The sequence below is a fragment of the Trichechus manatus genome, unplaced genomic scaffold, assembly GCF_000243295.1.
Source record: "Trichechus manatus latirostris isolate Lorelei unplaced genomic scaffold, TriManLat1.0 scaffold00025, whole genome shotgun sequence".
NCBI classification, from domain to species: Eukaryota; Metazoa; Chordata; class Mammalia; order Sirenia; family Trichechidae; genus Trichechus; species Trichechus manatus.
The window spans coordinates 16,631,868-16,647,299 of record NW_004443961.1 but is presented as its reverse complement, the minus strand read 5'-3'; the positions used below and the strand labels follow the sequence as shown (position 1 = coordinate 16,647,299).

Sequence of the window (15,432 nt, the reverse complement as noted above, 5' to 3'; positions counted from 1 at the left end):
ATGTAATAATTGAAATAAAAAACTCAATGGATTGATTAAATAGCAAACAGACAAAGCTAAAGAAAATTGCTAAAATGGAAAGCAAAATATATATTAGGAAAAAAATTAAGGATAAACATGGTCATTATATATGATCAAAGAAATGATTTACCAGGAAGATATGACAATTCTAAACATTTATGTACTCAACAATATAAGAAATATAAAGTAAAAAACAAGTGCTCTCTTCTCCTCACTCAATCTATTTCTTAAAAAAATTGATGTTTACAGTTTGATGTGTATACTTACATTTTTTCTGGTTTGTGTAAATACACATATATAAGATTTAAAAATTGGGATATGGTATATATTAGTAGTTTCTCAGGCAGGTTACTGTTGATGGAAAGAACACATACACCCACCCACACAGTGATTAAGTTTGGATTAGGTTCCTGATTTGTTTGGCCAAGAACTTAGGAACATACTGGAAGCAAGATGGCGCCACAAAGCAAAAGCAGAAGTAGCTTATCTCAACAGCAAAACACAGGCTGCAACTGTTGGAAACGTTATTTCCTGGTTCTTTACAGATACGCTATGCTTACAGCTTGTTCCTATTAGGAAGAACTCACAAAGACGTTGCTCTTAATAAGAAGTATTTACAGACATCAGGGAGCACCTTGTTCTTGAGTCAAACCAAGTCATCAGCAAACCACATTTTAAGGAGCAGGTCAGAGGGGGTGGACAAAGTCAGTGCCCAGGCACATCTGAGCAAGGTGAGCATTGGCTGCGTACTGACTGATTTACTCCTCACTGATTCCGGTGGTTCTGACACTCAGTTTGGTATGAGGACTACAATTTGAAATCTATTTCCTACTGACGAATTACATGAAACAACTATTTTCAGACACTGGACATAACCGTGATCCCTGAGAGAAAGGAAATAAAATGACCCCTAAAGATAGCCCCAAATTTCTGCCTGAAGGCACGTTCTAGACCGTGTTACAGGGAGAGGAGACCCAAGAAGACGGCCAAACCAAACCCGTTGCCTTCGAGTTGATTCCAGCTCATAGTGACCCTGCAGGGCACAGTACAACTGCCCCATAGGGTTTCCAAGGAGCTGCTGGCGGATTCAAACTGCTGATCTTTTTGGTTAGCAGCTGTAGCTTGCCATAGCTCTTAACCACTACACCACCAGGGCTCTCTCACTAAATTGAAGAAAACAGATTGGAATTTGTGAAAGCTAAAACAGCTGTAATTTGCAAGGTACAGTACCAGAGATGAGGAAGCTAAAAGAGAAAGAGCTACAGAAATCTTCATAAGAATTCCTTTGAGTTTGTGGCTAAAAATTTAGTTGCTAACGAGTCTTATGGAACTCCTCGAGGCCAGACAGAAAAATAATGGGAGCTATAAACAGAATTCTTCTAAGAGCTCATTCAGGATTGGGAGACATATGAATTCTGATCAGAATCTTCATTGAACACAGGGACATTCAGCAGAAAACCCAGAAGGGTCACTCTAATTAGAGGTCCAAACAAGCCTAGAGTAAAGGATACTCTAAATCTGCACTAACTAGACATTTAAAATACCTGAAAATACTTAATCTGAGATTTTTAACACACCTCTCTTGGCAACTGATGGAAAAAGTAGACAGAAATCAGTAAGGATATAGAAGATTTAAAAAACGCTATTAACAAACTTGACCTGGTTGACATTTATAGAACACTCTACCCCCAAAACAGCAAGATACATATTCTTTTCAATTGCCTTGGAACAATTACCAAGATAGACCACATGCTAGGCCATAAGACAATTCTCGATATTAAGTTAAATTATGCAGAGTACCTTCTATGATCACAATAGAATTAGATTAGAAACCAACAGTAGAAGGATGTCTGCAAAATCTCCAAATATATGAAATTTAAAAACCAACTTTAAATACTTCTTTCATAGAAAAATTCCAAGAGGAATTAGAAAATATTTTGAATTTACAGAAAATGAAAACACATCAAAATACGTGAAGCACAGTTAAAGCAGCTCTTAGATGAATATTTACAATGCTACATGCTTACATTAGAAAATAAGAAAGACCTACAATGATGTAAGCTTCAAATTTAGGAAGCTAGAAAAAGATACTTTTTATTATGTGTAATGGCTATTTTGATGTTTTCTTTTGTGAAATATTTGTTCAAGCGTTTTACTCATTTTTCTATTTGGTTGATTGCCTTTTTCATATATTTTTTGAAAATTTTATTGTGTTTTAGGTGAAAGTTTACACAGCAAATTAGATTCCCATTCAACAATTCATACATAATTTGTTCTGTGACATAGGTTATAGTCCCCACAATGTGTAGGCACTCTCACCATTTCCACCCTGCTGACCCCTTTTTCATCCATCCTGTTTCCCTGCCCCTCCTTGCCTTCTCATCTTTGCTTGTGGGTAAATTTTGACCATTTGGTCTTGTATAGTTGACTGTTTAAAGGATTGTTTATTTTATAGGCCAATCTATTCTTTTGCTGAAAGGCGACCTACAGTAGCTTCAGTTCCAGGTTAAAAAGGTATTTTAGGGCAATACTATCAGGAGTTCCTCTAGTCTCTATCAGTCCAGTAAGTCTGGTCTTTTTTATGAATTTGAGTTTTGTTCTACATTTTTCTCCCATTCTAATCGGGGCCTTCTTTTGTATCCCTGGTCAGTATGGTTGGTAGTAGTAGAGAGGCACCATCTAGTTCTTCTGGTCTCAGGCTAGAAGAGGCTGTGGTTTGGTTGGCCATTAGTCCTGTGGACTAATTTCTTCCTTGAGTCTTCGATTTCATTAACTCTCCTTGCTCCAGATGGGAAGAGACCAATAGTTTACTTAGATGTGTCACTCGCAAGCTTTTAAGACACCATATACAACTCACCAAACTAGGATTTGGAACATTATCTTTATGAACTAAGTTATGCCAACCGACTTATTTGTCCCAGGGGACTATGATCTTTTTCATATTTATCTGTAGGAATTCCTCGTCTATTCTGGATACTAATCCTTTGTTGGACCTATCTACTTGAGAGACAGAATGAACATAAATGGACAATGACCAGGCCATATATAAAAATAAAACTCTGACCTACTATCTGCAGCACCCATCCCAGGAAGACAAACCACTGTCTGCAGCCATTCATCCCAGGAAGTCTAACCATGATCTGCAGCATCCATCCCAGGAAGTCAAATCACTACCTGCAGCTACCAGTCCAGGAAAGCCAAACAACAATCCCTGTAAAAATGGGCCCAAAATGGCCAGAACTTGATTAATAACTGGAGGCCTGGTTGCATAGGGGTTAAAAGCTCAGCTGCTAACCAAAAGGTCAGCAGTTTGAATCCACCAGCCACTCCTTGGGAATCCTGTGGGGCAGTTCTACTCTATCCTATAGGGTCATTATGAGTTGGAATCGACTTGATGATAATGAGTTTGTTTTGAGTTTTTTATTAATAAGTGGAAGCTTCCTTAATTTTAGTCCCTACTTCTCACTTAGGACCAAGCAGAGAACGTCAAATATGCCCTCCTCCCAACCAATCACATAAAATGCCGTATTTTAGTTAACCTGCCTCCACTTTCCCCATGCCAATATCCTCCAATCAAGGCATACCTAAAGTGTTCCTTTGTTCCTCTATACAGGTTTCCAACTCTCCTGCCTGCTTTTGAGTCTCTGCCAAATGAAAGTGAAGGTGGCTGATTACCCAGTCATAGCAAGCTCTGAATAAACAGACTTTGTTCTTATTTGGGTGTTTTTTTTCTTTTCTTTTCTTTTTTTTTTACTATTGTACTTCAGATGAAGGTTTACAGAACAAACTAGCTTCTCATTAAACAATCAGTACACATATTGTTTTGTGACACTGGTTACCAACCCCATGACATGTCAAGACTCTCCCTTCTCCACCTTGGGTTCCCCACTACCAGCTTTCCTGTCCCCTCCTGCCTTCTCGTCCTTGTCCCTGCACTGGTGTGACCCTTTAGTTTTCTGAACCTGTCTAATCTTTGGCTGAAGGGTGAACCTCAGGAGGGACTTCATTACTGAGCTAAAATGGTATCCAGGGGCCATACTCTCGGGATTTCTCCAGTCTCTGTCAGGCCAGTAAGTTAGGTCTTTTTTTGTGAATTAGAATTTTGTTCTACATTTTTCTCCAGCTCTGTCTAGGACCCTCTATTGTGATCCCTGTCAGAGCAGTTGGTGGTGGTAGCCAAGCACCATCTAGTTGAGCTGGACTCAGTCTGGTGGAGGCCGTGGTACTTGTGGTCCATTAGTCCTTTCCCTTATGTCTTTGGTTTTCTTCATTCTCCCTTGCTCCCAACAGGGTGAGACCAGTGGAGTATCTTAGATGGCTGCTCACAAGCTTTTAAGACCCCAGACGCTACTCACCAAAGTAGAATGCAGAACATTTTCTTTATAAACTATGCTATGCCAACTGATCTAGATGTTCCCTGAGACCATAGTCCCCACAGCCCTCAGCCCAGCAATTCAGTCCCTCAGGGAGTTTGGATGTGTCTATGGAGCTTCCAAAACCTTGCCTTGGCCAAGTTGTGCTGGCTTCCTTATTTGGGTGGTTTTTATTTTGTTTTTTTGTTTATTTCCACATACTGCAAGGTATATTTTTTTCACTCTGAGAATTGCTTTTTTACTCATTCAAAACAGTATCTTTCAATGAAGAGAGTTCTTGATTTTTAAGATAGTACAGTTTATCAATTTTTATTTTATATTTAGTTTTTTTGTCTGAATTAAGAAATCTTCACCTACTACAAAGTCACAAAGATGTTCTACTGTTTTCCTCTAAAAGCTTCAGTGTTTTACCCTTCATATTTAGATCTGCAATGTTCTACTTCAAAGAAATATGAAGTGTTAATTAACGAAAAGCTTACAAATTTCCTATTTAATTCCTTAAGTGATTTTTAAATTAACAAATATAGTGCCTCAAATGTGTAAAAACAAATTAAGGTGGCAAACAAATTAAAAATACTATATGTGAAGCCTCAAAAATAAAAAAAAGCATATACATGCTCTCAAATGTATGAAAACAACTTAAGAGACCAGTACCAAAAGTTCATCTCAAGAGTTAGAAAATAAAAACCCAAAATTTACTTGTGATAAAGGGTTAACCTAACAATAGCAAGCCATAACTGGAAAAGGCTAACTTGTTTGTCAGAATATGAAAAGCTTAAAACACTAGCAGACTACATCAAAGAAGTGAGACAGAGTGCTCTAACCAGCTGAATGGGCAGTGGACGCGTGAACCAAAACTAAGTAACAATTTACTCCAAGAAGTGAGTTAAAGATCTACTCAATATCACATGTAGACCACATAATAAATAAAAAACAACCATCATATGACAGACCCAGCACTCCTGCATCAAGAGACTAAATTGTTAGAAAGGAAAACAAGAAAAGGTCACCCAATCATGATCTTAGTTCTTTGTCTTTACTTTAACCAGTCATAGTCTGTAAGTAATTTACTCATAGTGGATCAGCACCTGTCAAAACTGTATAAAAAGCACTTACAGATTGGACTTCCTTGGATTTTCGTCTGTTAATAGTCTAAGTGCTTGCAGTCAATCTCTCATTCTGTTTTCTGATATGTCACTATAAAAATATCTTCGTTGCAGAAGACTTTAGTGGAAGTTGTTTCTATAACAGTTGGCATTTACTCTAGTGAAATTTCTGCCTTTGGTTTTCTTAACCTACAATCTTGTTGACAGTACAACAAAATACAATAAAAATAAAGATGAAAAATATTTTTAAAAACTCACAATGTTAAAATTGTGGGAGATGGGGGAGGTCAGGAAAGAGAAAGAGAGAAGAGTAGAAAGAATCTGGGAAAAAAGATAAAAATGGAAAAGCATAGAAGATCTTTATCTTCATATTAATCACAGTTTGCAATTATATATTTGTGTATTTATTTGATTATTACTTGTGTCCCCCAAAAACCGAAGCTCCAGGAAGCCTGGAGCCGTGTGTGTTCTCCTCAGTATTTTGCTTCCAATGCCTAGCACATTTACTGAATTAATGAATGAAAGTATAAGCAACACAAAGGGCCCCACCCATTCAGTAGTATGTAACTAATACGATAAAACTTGGTAGCTTGAAAAGCATTTTTCACATACATTATTAGGTTAGCTACAATGGTTTACTTCCCTCCAGGCCCCAGTACTCTCAACACCATGAGTGATTCCTTCAAAACCCATCTAAAAGCCTTGTTTTGCGTCATACTCTGAAGCATTCTAGTGATAGGAATAGGAATAGGAATATAAGGGACTCTGGGCTTCAGGGCTCTAACTCGGCATTAAATTAGGCTTTATGCTAATCTTGTTCTGACCTTGAAATTACCCACTCTTACTGAGAGATACTTAATAGATAAGTTTACTTCCTATAAGTTCCAAACTCAGTGTATGAATTTCTTGCCTCTGCTTCTCAATCATAAAGTAACTGAAATTCCAAACCTACTCCCAGAAAGCCTTGAAATCCACTGTGTTTCATGTGGCCCCTGATAAACAACTTGTCCCACTCTTGGCTACACTACTATCCCAAATCTTATATTCTGATTTACTACTGGCCTAAAATAAATAGCCTGTGTTACTTCTGTTGGACTTATTTCTGAAGCATAAACACATTTACGTAATTGTCTTGTTACCCCTCAAATGTCTTCTACCCCTATTTTTAATCTTTGGCTTTTAACTGACTTGATGAGTCTCCTTGGATCACTCTTAGCCTTTCATGTCATGCCCCTTTTTAACATTATCTGAGCTCCAACAGAAATGGTTCTGACAAAGGTTAAAATAGAAAGGAACAATTGAAAGGTAGACAGAAGCCTGACCATTAACTTTTACGTGTAAACAATATAGCCTGTTTGTCAAAGCTATAAAAAAACTAGCATGTGGGACAACTGGATATCCACATACAAAAAAATGTATTTGGACCCCTAGCTCACACCACGTATAAAAACAGCTCAAAATGGATGAATAACCTATGTATAAGAGCTAAAACCACAAAAGTCTTAGAAGAAAACATAGGGGTAAATCTTCATGATATTGGGTTTGGTAATTGATACAAGCAACAAAATAAAAAACTAGATAAATTGGATTCATCAAAATTAAAAACTTTTGTGCATCACTAGCAAGAAAGTGAAAAGATAGCCCACAGAATGGAATAAATTTGCAAATCATATATCTGATGAGGGTAAAAGAACCTTATAATTCAATAGCAAAAAAGACAAACAACCCAATTTTTAAAAATGAGCAAAGGTCTTAAAGAGACATTTCTCCAGAGAAGATATACAAATGGCCAATAAGCACACGAAAAGATGCTCAATATCATTAGTCATTAGGAAAATACAAAACAAAACCACAGTGAGACACTACTTCACACCCACTAGGATGGCTAGCTTGTTTTTTTAAGGACAATAGTGTTGGTGGGGATGCGGAGTAATTGGAACCCCCGTACACTGCTGGTAAGAATGTAAAATGTTACATCTGTTATGGAAAAGTTTGGTGGTTCCTAAAAATGTTAAACATAGAATTATCATAAAACCAAAAGACCCACTGCCATCCAGTCAATTCCGACTCATAGCCACCCTATAGCACAGAGTAGAACTGCCTCATAGAGTTTCCAAAGATTGTCTGGTGGATTCAAACTGCTGATCTTTTGGTTAGCAGTCAAGCTTTAACCACTACGCTACCATATGACCCAGTAATTCCACTCCTACATATATACCCAAAAGAATCTAAAATGTTATTCAAACAAGTACTTGTGTATGAATGTTTATTGCAGCACTATTTACAACAGCCAGAAAAAAAAGTAGAAACAACCCAGATGTTTATCAGTGGATGAATGGATAAGCAAAATGTGGTATACCTATAAAATGGAATATTATTCAGCTATTAAAAAGGAATGAAGCACTGATACATCCTACAACATGGATGAACCTTGAAAACATTATACTAAGTGAAAGATGTCAGAGATAAAAAGTGACATTTACATGAAATATCTAGAAAAGGTAAATCTATAGAGGCAGAAAACAGATTAGTGACTGTCAGGGGCTGAGCAGGAGGGGAATGGGGAGTAACTGCTTTATGAGTACAAAGTCTCCACCGAGGGTAATGAAATGCTTTGGTGCTAGACAGAGGTGATGGTTGTACAACAATGTGAATGCACTAAATGCCACTGAATTGTATATTTTAAAATGGTTAATTTTATGTTATGTGAATTTCACCTCAGGGGGAGAAAAGCCTAATATGTATTTGGTGTACTGATAATGATTATCCAAAATTACATGTTTTTAAAATTTGTCACTATTACCAGACATTTTTAATAAGAATTTTATTTCCACCTCAAGTTAGAGAAATGTATTTCCTAAAATCCTCATTTCTACATATCAAAATAATAATATTCTTGCTTAGGAAGACAAAGTCTTGCTTTGGAGATAATAAAAAATGAGCTGAGTGTCATACCATACGTTTTTATTTTAGTTCCTTAAGTACTTATTATTAAAGTTTATAAAATATTCTTTGAAACTACGGCATAAATATGTTTAACCCTTAACCCAAGGGAGGCAGAATGTACTCCAACCTTGAACTACGCCATTAATCTGAACCTTCTGTACATTGTATCTGTAAAGAAAAATAATCAAAACATCACTGGAATAAAGAAGACTATACATAATTATAATATATGAGATAAAACTCCCTACACCCATAAAATAAAATTGAAGTTTTGATTATGAATTCTAAATTATTTTACTAAGTGGCTCCAACTCTTTCTTCATTGACAAGCTCTCTAACCAGGATTCTCAGCATCAGCTGGGAAAAGTATCAGTTAATTCTTTGCAAATATTTTGCATTCTCATACTTATCTTTACATATAAAACAAGTGAAACAGGAATGGTTAAAAAAAAAAAAAAAGACCAGATGTTCGAATATGTTATATAACAAATTTAAATTTAGTGTAAGGGCAACGGAAAACAACTAAATGTTTTTAAACAGGAAGAGACATGATCAGTTTTGTATTTTAAAGGCTCACTCTGCAACACTGAAAAAAATGAACTGAAGAGAATTCAAGAGAAAGTGAAATGTTTATGAGTTTATTCTAGTTATTGTTGTTAGGTGCCCTTGAGTCGGTTCCGATTCACAGTGACACTATCTACAATGGAACAAAACACTGCCCAGTCCTGCGCCATCCTCACAATCATTGCTATATTTGAGCCCACTGTTGCAGCCACTGCGTCAATCCGTCTCCTTGAAAGTCTTCCTCTTTTTTTCACTAACTCTCTACTTTACCAAGCATGATGTCCTTTCCAAGGACTGGTCCCTCCTGATAACATGTTCAAAGTATGTGAGACAAAGTCTCACCATTATTGTTTCTAAGGAGCATTCTCGCTGTACTTCTTCCAAGACAGATTTTTTTCCTTCTTTTGGCAGTGCAAGGTTTATTCAATATTTGTCGCCAACACTGTAAATCAAAGGCATCAATTCTTCTTCGGTCTTCCTTATTCATTGTCCAGCTTTCACATGCATATGAGGTGACTGAAAATACTATGGCTTGGGTCAAGCACATCTTAGTCCTCAAAGTGACATCTTTGCTTTTTAACACTTTAAAGAGGCCTTTTGCAGCAGATTTGCCTAAATGCAATGTGTCATTTGATTTCTTCACTGCTGCTTCCATGGGTGTTGATTGTGGATCCAAGTAAAAAGAAATGCTGACAACTTGAATCTTTTCTACATTTATCATGATGTTGCTTACTGGTCCAGTTGTGTGTCGAATATAAAATAAGAACTGAATTATCAACAATGTAGATTCTGGTTTGTTAAGCATAATAAAAACGAGGGCAGAAATACTTAGTTGACCAGAGAAGAAACGGAGGTGGTTTGGATAAGGAGTTGGTGGTGAGGATGGGGGGAAAGAAAAGATATATTCTAGAGATATTTGTGATGTGGATTCAACAGAACTTGGTATAGACTGGCATGAGGTCAGAAAAAGGGGTAAATCAATTCTGACCCCCTTGGTTTCTAGTTTGAGCACATGGATAAATCATGATGCCATTCGGAGATTTAGAGTACTAGATAAGGAGTGCAGCTGGAGGAGAAGATGATGAATTTGGTTTAAGACATGTTGAATCTGACTGAGACGTTCAGGGGGAGATGGTGTGTAGACATTTGGATATACTGAGCTGCGTTAAGAAGCAGGGTCTATCTACAGACACAGGTTTGGAAGTCAAACAGCTGGAGATGATGACTGAAACCATGGTAGTAGATGAGATTGTCTTGGGAGACTATACAAAGTACAGAAGAATGTCTATCACAAAGTCCCAAAATACCACAACAAGTTGCTGATTACAGGGAGATGAGCTGGTGAAGGATAATGTGAAGAGGTGTCCAGAGGTACAGAAGCAAAACCAGAAGAGAGCATGTCAGAGTCCAAGAAAAAAATCTGTTTAAACATAGTGTGACCAACTTTGTTGAATACTGATGTGAAATTGAGCATGATGTATCCTTTGATTAACCACTGGTTATTGAATGGTTTATTTAGATACTTCTGCCATCATTCTTACCATGCTTAACAAATCAGTCTAAATTGTTGATAATTTACAGTTCTCATTTTATATTCCACACATATTTCTTGAATTTGTTACTTTTGCTATTCCATGGCTTATAAATATTCAGGGGACTACACTTTCATTTTTTTAAACTAATCATTACACCAAAACAGGTGATTGTTCTGTGTAGAGAGTCCTAAAAAAGACCCATAAAAATACAGTCAATTAATATTTGACAAAGTTACAAACACAATTCATTGGGGAAAGGATAGTCTTTTCAACAAATGATGTTGATACAATTGGATATCCATTTCCAAAACTAAATATATAAATTTCAACCTTATACAAAAATTAGCTCAAAATGGATCACAGATCTAAAGATAAAATGTAAACCTATAAAATTTCTACCAAAAAAAAAAAAAAGGTAAAATACTTGTGATCTTGGTAAGGCAAAAAATTCCTAGATATGATATCAAAACCATGATCTATAAAATAAAAAAAACTGCTAAATTAGACTTTATCAAAATTGAAAACCTTTGCCATGCAGAAGACACTGTGAAGAGAATGAAAAGGCAATCTACAGACTGGGAGAATATATTTTCAAACCAAATATCAGATTATGCACTTGTATACAGAATATGAATTCTTGAAGCCTAAGAATAAGAAACAACAGTTATTTCTTTAATAACAAACCAATTTTTTTAATGAACAAAAGATTTAAACATACACTTCACCAAAAAAGATATAACGATGGCAAATAAGCACGTGAAAACATGATCAATACCATTAGCCATTAAAACAAAACAAAACACTAAACCAGTTGCCATCAGTCCATTCTGACTCATGGTGACCAAATTAAGATCACAGTGAGATACCAATACACACCTGTTGGAATGATTAAAACAAAATAGTGACAACACACAGTGCTGGCAATGATGCTAAACAACTGGCTTCTCATGAATCTCTGGTGGGAATGAAACATGGTCTTGGCGCTCAGGAAAACTGGCAGTTTCTTATAGAGTTATACATACACTGACTATATGACCCAGCAATGTTATTTACCTAAAAGAATACAAAAATTATACTCACACAAAAACCTGTTATGCCAGCTCTATTCATAATTGCAAAAACTAAAAATGACCCAAACGTCTTTCAGCATATAAATAAACAAACTGTGGTACACCCATAAAATACAATACCACTCAGCATGAAAAAGGTACAAACTGGATGAATCAAAATGAATGAATCTCAAAGTCGTTATACTGAGTAAAAGAAGTCAGTCTCAAAAAGTTACAGCCTGTATGATTCTGAAATCATACAACATTCTGAAAAAGGCAATGCTATAGGGATGGAGAACAAATCAGCGGTTAACAGAAGTTAGAGGTTAGAAGTTAGAAGACTGACTACAAAGGGCCAGGAAAAGGGAATCTTGAGGGATGATGGAACTTTTTGGCATCCTGATTAAGGTGGTGGTAATTCAAATCTATACGTGTGTGTTAAAACTCATAAAATCATATACTATAATGGCAATGGACTGTATATAAGTAAAAAACAAACTAAACAACCACCAAAAAAACACAAAAAATTTCTGTCCTCATCAGTAAAACAAATTTCAATGAATCATCATGGTACCTTCTGACACATTTGTTTTATTTGTAACATGACACTTCATTAAGACTATTTAATATTGAACATGTTTCCAAGTAAGCTCCCTGAGAGTAGAAAGCTTATCTGATGCTCCCATTTCATCTACCTAGCATAGTGTCTGTCACACAGCAGTAACTCAAATATATTTGTTAACTGAATGAATGTTTCACAAAATAACCAGCCCCCCCCAAAAAAAAACCTTTATTAAAGGATTTAAAGTGTGTATCAGTTCTCTAGTATTCGTTATGAATGTTATCAAACAGAAGTTTATTATCTTTTACTAAGACTTATCTGAAAAATAACTTTTATGACTGGCTACTACATTATGGATCTTAAGCAGGTATCATACCTTAATAATGATTCTTTGCATTTAATTCTTTTATTTATTTATTTTTAAATTTATTTTGTTGTTGTTGTTACTATTTAATTTAAGGGACTGTTTGTACCTTTAAAATACTGTTGAGTGAACAGGCCAGGATTCTAAGGGTTCCTTAGCTTTCTAATAAGGCCTTAATACTTTTTCTTTAGCTCTATTTCATTCATAAATAAATTCTTTAAAATGTGTCACTTACTGCTAACCTCTGCATGAATTTTCTTGCATAGATTAGGTCTCACATCTAATTCGATTATATACCTCACCTAATGGACTTTGTCCAAAATTGACTATTTTTTGGAGGCAAAAAGATCAGTAAAGTTTATCAAGGAAAGTACTGATACATGCTACGCCATAGATGAAACTTAAAAACATTATGCTAAGTAAAAGAATCCAGTCACAAAGGACCACATATTATATGATCCCATTTGTCCAGAATAAGCCAAACTATAGACACAGAAAGTGGATTAGTGGTTGCCTAGGCCTGGGGGAGATGGGGAGTTAGGAGGTAACAGCTAAGGGATATGGGTTTTCTTTTTGAGGTGATAAAATGTTCTAAAATTGTGATGATGGATAAACAACTCTGAATATACTAAAAGTCACTGCATTGTACACTTCATATGGGTAAATTGTATGGTTTGTGAATTATATCTCAGTAAGCTGTTTAAAAATTATCAGGAAATATCTCCATGACAAATATATGTAATTTATAAAACAATTTTCAAGATAAGAGACTCCATTATCAGTATCAAACATTTAGCCGTAATAGGGTACACTACACTTTAAGAGGGAATTGGCAGTACACATTTAAATTGGATATGGTTATTTCCCTAAAAGTTTATCATTACATGGAAAAGGCTACAAGCCAAAGTTACGTGTGCAATCATATATAAGAGTCTCACTTTCCAGCTAAGAAAACTGAGTGATATTCAATTGCATTATGTCACACGTTGCTAAATTCTAGCAACCTAAAAGACATGTAGGCTTTCAGGAAAATTGCAATGGTCTGTCTGAGTTAAGTCTCAATAAAGAAACAGTTAAGTAGCAGAAGAGGCTAATTATGTTGGTCTAACTCCTTTTTTGTTTACCAAAAAAAAAAAAAGTGTTCTTTCTTTGCCCTGCTGAGTATAATAGTCTGTGAATTATAAGATCAAGGAAGCAAACAGTATATTTTCTAAAATGTGAGTATCCTTCATCAAGTTTTATACTTATGGCAGCTAAAAGACCTATGTGAAGGGATCAGCATTAAGCCCAAAGGACAGGCAGCACACAGGAAAAAAGAAAGCAATTCCCTCGTGTCTTTTGCAGGTCACTACCAAGGACCATGTTAGCAGATCCACACCAGACCCTTAACAGGCAGTTCTGCTGCTACCAGTAATTAGCTTGGACAGCTCTGGCTCCAAGAGTAGCAGCAAGGCTACACCATAATGAGCTCAGCTGGGATTAGCAGGACAGGGCAGGGAACCAAGAGAGCTCAGGCATTCTGCATTGCGTATGTATCCAGGAGATCAAACACGGATGGCTGGCTAGGTTATCCCCTCTCCACCTCATTCCAAAAATGAAGCACGGCAGTGTCTAAAATACAGGCTAATGAAGAACGACACCTCCAACAGATGAGAGCCACATTAATTAACACAATCCCTAGATCATATTATACAGTTTCAGTTAGCCCTAGCAAATATGCAACTTGTCACTGCTATACATACATACGTATATATATGTATGCGTGTCTATGTGTATGTATACAGATTAGTTATTGCTACACACACACACACATGCCCGTCTTTTTTCTTCATTTTTGTTGGTAAAAAACAGATTATTTCATTTTCAAATTTTATAAGGTATGTCTCTCATGGCCTTTAAGCCACAAAAAATTTCTCTCATATGTATATCTAAGTCCATATTGTTAAAAAAGAGAAACTTACTTTTCAATAATTAGCTCCTGGTTCTCCCTTTTGAAATATGCTAGTTCATTCCATACAGCATCAGAATCTTCTTGTTGAAGTTGTTGGGGATATGCTCTCTTGATTTTTCTGATATCAGTCCTGTTTTTAAAATGAATTTGCTTTCTTTCTTAACATGTTCAAAATGCAATAAAAATTTATCATTCCCTAAAACTTAAAATTATTTATACACCAAATTTCTAATTCAAGCTCACTACTTATGAGATGAATTTCCTAAAGCCTAAATTGTAGAAATTAAAAATCCTATATCATAATTTCCTAAAGCTAAACTGTAAAATTTTAAGCTGACACACAGAATTCTTAGGTCTATTACTTTTGTTCATTATACCAGTAATAATGCACTGTACAAATGTCAGTCTCAAAAAAGCACTATAAGCAACTCATCTAGAATTTGCAACCAGCCAATCAGAATGTGGTGTAGATGCTCTATTTTAAAACAAGCTATTATCAGTGAATATGTCAGAAAGTAGTTTTTGCACTTCTGGTGGCAACTTAAAAGGACAAACTGCTTTATCACTACTTTACTGACAAGCAATTTGAAACACTTTCCATTCATCAAAGGAAAAAAATTTTGATGTGTCAATTATCTGCAAGTCATGGCAAATGGTCTTTACATTTCCATTTTCTGTACATAAAACAAACTCTTCATTTTTATTTTGTAAAAGTGCTGTACTGGCCAATTTAGAAACAGTATTTCTCTATAGAACAGGCCAATGTGTATCATCAACACTGCCCTAAAGGATCTATTTCAAAAGATGAGAGGGTAGTAGATTTTCTGTACTCATTCAGTCCTATGTCCTCTGTTGATACTGTTAACAGGGGAGCCACTTACAACTAACCAAGCTCTGAACACCTGTTTGGAGCAATTGAACTGAGACCGCCAATTCATTCAGATAAGCTGCAGAAAAAACT

The 15,432-nt window shown here is 35.9% G+C and overlaps 1 protein-coding gene across 1 annotated transcript in view; it reads right to left on the bottom strand.

The window, feature by feature from the left end:
* LOC111820056 (centlein-like) overlaps positions 1-15,432 on the bottom strand; it is a 68,849-nt gene that overhangs the window by 21,183 nt on the left and 32,234 nt on the right. The window contains exon 5 of the mRNA XM_023728565.1: positions 14,482-14,601. Within this exon, the coding sequence (XP_023584333.1) occupies positions 14,482-14,601 (120 nt within the window). The remainder of the gene's footprint in view (positions 1-14,481; positions 14,602-15,432) is intronic.